We start from the raw sequence: 7,000 nt of genomic DNA on the forward strand, positions 1-7,000 counted from the left end.
AGTTTGTGGTTTGCCTGATTGTTATGCTCAAGGGAATGATTCATGTTAATGAAAATTAATTGTGAAATATTTCCTTCACTAATTGTCTTTGAGAACTTGATCGCTTTGCTACTTACATTGTACTTTTTCAGTACTCATTTATGTTTGAGTTATTTAGCCGACACTCTTAGCCAGAATTCGGGTTAAGTGCCTTGCTCAAGGGCACATTGACAGATTTTTCACCTAGTCTCAGGATTTGAACCAGCAAAGGTCTTAACCGCTAGGCTACCTGCTGCATTTGAAATCATTCCATAATTTTCTCTGAACACTGCAACTTACTGAATAGACATCTACAGTATACCATCAGACTCACTTCACCTGTTTAAATGAATGGAGGCATAATGCAGATGAACATGATTTTATTTTATTTAACTTTGGTCAACATAAACAAGTGAATACATTGCCACCATGTTAATTATTAAACAGAGAAATGCTTTATTACCAGTGTTCCCGTTTTTAATGTTGTAATCAGTACATATGTCAATTCAACCTTCATTTTTGCATTGATAACTTGGAAAACAAAGTATGCACTTTTGATCCCAATAAATGATTTAAGGGCACATGTAAGAGGCTTGTCGGAATGTCCTCTTACTATACGAAGAACCGTCAACTTTCCATGTTTTGGAGGTAATCTGTATATCAATAGAGCTGTATGGTGTACAGTACTCTTTCTTTGACTAATTATATACCTAGTGTTTTCACAGACAGCCACAAATAGCAGCAGTAATGAGAAATCTATAAAATAGAATTTAAAAATAATGCACATAAGGTTTGTAAAACATTTGGGGACATAACCAGTAGCTGTCATTGATAGACGTAGGTATTAAGGCTGCAGATTCCCTTTGTCTTGCATCTCCTCCCATGAAGTTTCCAGCCTGTATCTTAAATGAGAGCAACACAAATAAATATCTCGACACTTGCACATGATCGGTCTCAAACGGTGGTTCTGAAACTTCAGAGTAGTTCCTTTGAAGATAGCTTGAGAGAACTACTCAAAAGACCGCAGTGACCGCAGTGACAGAATTTTTTTCCACCTCCACAACATAAAAACATGCAAAGCAATTAAGAACATGATTTAATACAGTTCTAAATATTAAAACACATAGCTGTAGTTTTAGTTACTTTTATTAAGTGGATGACACCATAAAGGTGTACTTGAATAGATACAGTCAGTGAGATTACCATGTCTGGGGGATAAATTGGGGATAGGAGGGAGTGGGTAGAGAAAAGAAAAAGGTCCACTTTCCAAATTCATGACCTGTTGCAAGTGCTTTGGCCTGAATGCATGGTCAATGGGGGAATGTTAACAGGTAGGCCTAAAACCCAGGAAATATCATGTTTTAGAAAGGCCCAAAAGAGGGTGTTATAACAATGACAAGAGGTCATTTTCAGGGCTTTCCATAGTTTGGTTGTTAAGATTATGAAATAAAGGCTGAAAATGTCAACACAAACACCAATGTTCAAGAGTTTGACCTCTTGGGAGTGCCGTTCCATTGATTCAACATAAGGTGGGCTCTCAGGGTCCGATCTATGCCCTGGCACCGATTCACCCAAGGCAAAATCAACCTCTGACTCAAAATAAAAAACAGGCAGACCAATCAACCTCCTGCAGCAACAAAAGGAAAAAAGTGCCACCAGGAGGACGATAGGGCTGTTAGTTTCTGATACGAATAAACCACTAGGCTTAACTACGCAGGAACAGTAAAGCCTTGTCCTCAGGATGGAGCCCAATTCTTTTTTTAGTTGATCTTATCCTGGAAAATGTACAGGTTGTTGGTGGCCGCCACAGCGATTACATTTTCTTTGGGGTGCCAGGCGGTGTGCAGGATCTTCTTGTTGAAATCCAGGCTGTCCACACTAATTTCGTCTTTCTTCCTCTTGCCTCCAGTGGAGACTTTGCGGGGTTTGAGTGTGCCACGCGGTTTGCTGCTCTCCCTGGAGGCCTCCAGTGTAATGTCCTTCCTGGTGTTGCGGTCAAACATCCGGAAGAAGTTGTTGTAGGAGCCAGTCATGATTGCACTGAGAAATGAAAGAAATTAATAATTAAAACTTACATATTGGCAGAAAAGTTGTCCAAAGAACAACATAGTAGTTGCAGATTGCCTTAAACAGAGAAAGTGCTCAGGTTTCTCACCTGTCGCTACCGTTCCAGCAGCACTCAAACTTGTCGAAGATGCAGTCATTTTCATACAACGAACAGAGCTTGCTGCGAAGGTATTCGTGAACCTGGACGGGAGAACGTTGATTAGTGTATTTGGAAAAGAATTGCGTCTTTCCAACAATGTTCTTATACCCAACTCGATAATTGTGGGTAAGCAGACCACACTGAAAATGATGTTAGTTGTAGTGTTATCACTAGGAAGAGCAAGCTAGGTACCTTATAGTGATTGGGGGGAAAATGTATAGTTACATATCGTGATATTATTTTTTTTACAATTTTATTTTTGCACTAGTTGGTTGTACCTGCACCAAAACTTCAGTATTTGTCCTTCATAGCTTGTTCTTCATCTTATTTTTAAATAGGGAATTTATTTTTTAGCACTTTATTTTCATGACTGATCAAAACTCGTTTTGTCATGGCTCTCTCGTCTCTATGCAGCAGACATATGGTGAGCAATATGTTTGGAACATCGAATCGCAATACATATAGAATCGTGAGAATTGCAATACATATCGTATTGTCACCTAAGTATAGTGATATTGTATTGTGAGGTCCCTGATAATTCCCAGCCCTAGTACCTGATATGTCTCGACTGGCCTGCTCTCCATGTTGAGGTCCCACACCTTGACGGAGAGGTAGTCCCGTGTCATCATGTAGCGCCCGCTGTGACTGAACTTCACGTCAGAAATGGACGAGATGATCTCAGAGAAGAACGACCTGCTGCTTGGATCCTCAGGCTCCTCAAAGACTACAATCACAAACATGGAGAGAGATACTCAAAATGACAGACAATCAAAGCTCATTTATCTGTGAATGAACATCATTTAGAATGCAGAGAACAAGGCTCTACGGATACTCACACTTAGTGTGCCTATCGCAGAGTGCTGCTGCTCGCATGTCACAGAGGCGTATGGTGCCTTTGCTACTGCTGTACACAAATACATTGCATTGGTTTGGCTGGCACTCAGCAGCTGTGATCACCTCTGTCAGTTCCTCCATGTTGGCAGGCTTGATGTCTACAATGTCTGAGAACACACTGTTAAGGAAATTAACTGAAATGAGTCTAAAAGGATCATATAGGCTAATACAGGGCAGTTCGGACAAAGCTAACATTTGCATCTAAAAGCCATGATGCTGAAGACTTCAGGACAGATAACTTTTCAGACAAAGGATACTAAAGCTTCTGTCAGTGATTTCCAAGTGCCATAGGTTAATTCTTAGGTCATCAGCGGAGAGGTACGTTTGATGATCGCTATTTACAGAAATGGAATTAATATGATATGTATGAGCGTTGGCAAACACCCTCCGAGGACTTGCTTCTACCATGAGATCCATGGGCATCAGCACTGGTACCTATAAACACAGGACAGATTTATTCAGAGGTGGAAGCGATAAGCATGCTGCGTGTGTTTGTTCTTGTACAGTGTTTGCTGAAATCTTAAAGGTCAAGCAACATTAAACCAACCCGCAGGGAGGTAATTCTAAAGGGATCCCTGAGACGTCCGTCTTCGTCTTTCAAGTTGTAACCCTCAGCCCGCTTGTCTCGTTCACTGATTTTCCACAATTTGATCGTTTTATCTGTATAAAACAAAAACGTATATGTTCAGGCTGAAGACAACCTGACCAAAAGCTTAGTAGGTTCAAGCAAAAAGTTCTTACCATTTGTTGAGAGCAGAAAGTGAGCAGAGTTTTGTTGGGGTAACCATCTTATTTTGTTAATTTTTTCCTCGATTTCTAAACTTTTCAAGTAGTCAAATTCAGGTTCGTGACTCTGAAATGTGCTATAGACGTTGTATTCCCCTCGCAGGTGTGGTCTATTTTTACACTGAAAGAGAAAAGTAGATGTGCACTGCGTGTCAAACTTTGATATTAAACATGTAATATAATTAGAATTTTCATAATTTCTTTCCATAACAACCTATCATAGCTGACTCCAAAATGTATGTCAGTAACAAGGTTTCCATCCAACCTTTTATGCGAGTAAAGAACGACGGATAAAAAAAAAAGTCATTACAGGTCTGACGAAAACAGCAAATTTGGCAGTCAATTTTCCAAACGTCAACAAAACAAAATACGCTAGACAAGGTGGGATCTTTGTGTCGGTATAATGTATTACGCAAGAAATGGAGGTGGAATCTGGCTCTTTTGTCAATAATAATCTCATGTAGCCTAGGCTATACCTGCACGGTATCTGCGAGCTGTAGAGCGCACGTGCCAATACCAGTGGACACATTCGCTATAAACGCAACTTTTTTGTGTGAAAAAAACATCAGTAGAGTTGAAAATGGGATGCAAACCGGTACATGGGAATTTAACCGCAAAAGTAATTTTTATGTGCACTACGTCATCACGCACAGCCTTCTTTCCGCAACAAGTCAATTTGATGGAATCATCTCTGTTGGGAAAATGCGGATTTAGAATATTTGCATGAAAATCTGTCACCAATTGGATGGAAACTTAGCTAGTGTTTATGAAAATAAATGTAGTTGGTAATTATAAAATTCACCTCCTGTTCATGTTGAAATATGACAACTCTGCCTCCCTTGTCTCCAGTTGCTAGAAACTCTCCAGAATGGTTGAATTCAACCGTTGAGATGATATCAGCTGAAAGGAGGACATGTACCATAAAATCTGGATTCTGGAGCATGATTAAGTGTATAAGGGTTATCCTTATACATTTAAGGGTTATCCTTATACATTAGACACACATCAGCAAAATGACAACACCTGGTACAAAAAACAATCATGGTGAAACTTTCATGGGTGCACACTATGCAATGTAGTCGACAGAGCAGTTTGTACATTTCTACCTCTACTTTGAAAGAATCAAACACACAAATGTTACTCTCTCCCTATCAGAATGTATGCCGCGTTCAAAACAACTGGGAACTTGAGAAAAAAAAAACTAGCTACGACTGGGAAAATAATTTTGACCGGTCATTCAACTCAGAATTCCAAGTCGGAAACTTTTTTTAGAGCTCCGACTTAAGGACATGCATATCACAGACGTAATGTTTTGAACTTGTTTTTTTCTCTTCTAGTTCACAGTTGTCATAAAAGCACCAGTACTTTATCATACAATATGTGCTCACAAACAAAGTGAGGGAAACACTCATAGTATCAGTAAATATATTAGAAGTGTTTATGAGAAATTTAAATTTTGTCAATCTGGGCCAGAATCACTTGGGGCATTTGTATTTCCAATGTGTGTATGTGACTATGTTCTGCGTGGATCTTCAGCTGGATTTGAGTAAACGATTTGGTAGGGACATTCATCTGCAAGCTTGTGAGGTTCTTTTAGTTTTTTGATAAGATAATCCACTAACAAAAAGGTAGAGATTCATTTGAATATAAGTCTTGCCAAATATTACATCCCATAACATTTATTTTAAAAAACAACATAATTTTCACTATTTTTCAAGGTAGATTTAAAGAATTGCTTTACAACATTGAATACTATGCTCTGTAACAATAAGGCAATGAAATCAATTGATACACTAAACTATTCAAATTTATTTGAATGTAAAACCCCTGTAGGTGTTTCTGTTCTTGTGTTTATCTGTTTGTGATGTTTTGTGTTAGAATTTTTAGGAAGGGCGCATAGATTTTTGTAACACATTTGTATCCTTCATAATGTATAGAAATTCAATAAAAAACGGTATACTTGCCATGTTCCCGACGCAGACCTTTGACGTCATTGACAAATCGCACCCACACTAGCTAACTTAATAACTACGCTAGCAAGATAACTCGTTAGTTTACGACAGGAAATTTATCTTACTAGCCTACAAAAATTACAATATCTAATACGTACTATGACTGCCTAATTCGTATTATATGTTACATAAATGTGCGGGACATAAGTTACTGGGGACAGTTGTTTGGGTAGTTATACCGTTAGCTTGCTAATGCTAGCCGACCGTAAACAAGAGAAGCCAGCTAAGGTAACGTTAGCTAGTTAGTTAGAAAAACAAACTCCGCGTTGCCCAGTAGTACTCCTTATATACATGCAGTGTCATGACATCTTTGTTCTTGAAAAGACAGTCAGTCAAAGGCGTAGTTGGCGGAAGTTAGCTAACAGTATCACATTTGAGCTCAAACGCTAACGTGTAGCTAGCTACCATTAGCTACTCACCTTCCGCAACATCTTCATCTATTGCCCCCTTCACTTGTGAGAAACACCACTGAAAATCATTTCCACCGGCAACTCCTGCATAACAACAATATTGGAATAATTAGCGCCAGTTCACCAACCCATTTAGTCAAATGATGTGTTGTCAGTTAACGTTAGCTAGCCTAGTTAAAACTTGCATTCAGGCCACACAGCAACGAGTGAGTGGTATGGGGACCCTTTCCTAGCTACAAAAGTAGCTTACCTGCCATTGTTTCATTTAGCAGAGTTTGATATTACTGAACACTGCTTATTCAACCAATGCAACTTGCGTGGGGTAAAAATAGTCAACATCCACAAGCAAGGTGAAGAGTCGGGATCAGATCACGGAAATCGTCTGTGATTTTTTTCCCATCCAAAATGGCGCACATTGCGTGACACAATGACGTTATTTCGACATGCCTCCAAGCATCTTTCAGGTATCTATCCAGACCCCCACCATCCATCAATCCATCCATCTTCTTTGATGAGGTTCAACAGCGGTTGGCATCCAATAAATGTTGCATTACCGCCACCAACTAGACACCTTTTACTTTGCTTATAAACCAACAAATACCCTACCTACTCATTAAAACCCACCACCCGACTCCACTAAATCTATTGAGTCATACCTCAGGCCAACAACCTGA

General features: G+C 39.3%; 1 protein-coding gene across 2 annotated transcripts; it reads right to left on the minus strand.

Annotated features, from left to right (window-relative positions):
- Positions 1-381: 381 nt before the first annotated feature.
- On the minus strand, positions 382-6,739 carry LOC120046564 (serine/threonine-protein phosphatase 2A 55 kDa regulatory subunit B delta isoform-like). Of its 2 annotated transcripts, XM_038991907.1 has the most exons (10): positions 6,577-6,739; positions 6,336-6,410; positions 4,707-4,804; positions 3,860-4,025; positions 3,666-3,778; positions 3,376-3,553; positions 3,061-3,225; positions 2,779-2,948; positions 2,174-2,265; positions 382-2,058 (listed from the first exon to the last, which is right to left on the minus strand). In XM_038991907.1, the coding sequence occupies exons 1-10, from the start codon at positions 6,581-6,583 to the stop codon at positions 1,779-1,781; spliced, it is 1,344 nt and encodes a 447-aa protein (XP_038847835.1). In that variant the 5' UTR covers positions 6,584-6,739; the 3' UTR covers positions 382-1,778. The 2 variants fall into 2 exon arrangements, with proteins under 2 accessions (XP_038847835.1, XP_038847836.1); XM_038991908.1 differs by lacking the exons at positions 3,860-4,025; positions 4,707-4,804.
- Between the last annotated feature and the right edge of the window lie 261 nt (positions 6,740-7,000).

This window comes from Salvelinus namaycush, chromosome 4 (assembly GCF_016432855.1).
Source record: "Salvelinus namaycush isolate Seneca chromosome 4, SaNama_1.0, whole genome shotgun sequence".
NCBI classification, from domain to species: Eukaryota; Metazoa; Chordata; class Actinopteri; order Salmoniformes; family Salmonidae; genus Salvelinus; species Salvelinus namaycush.

Excerpts from the sequence above, each read along its gene's own strand:
- LOC120046564 (XM_038991907.1), bottom strand. Across the intron at positions 4,805-6,335 it reads AGATGAAGATGTTGCGGAAG|CTGATATCATCTCAACGGTT; the intron begins GTGAGTAGCTAA and ends TCCTCCTTTCAG. Across the intron at positions 2,949-3,060 it reads CTGCGATAGGCACACTAAGT|TCTTTGAGGAGCCTGAGGAT; the intron begins GTGAGTATCCGT and ends TTGTGATTGTAG.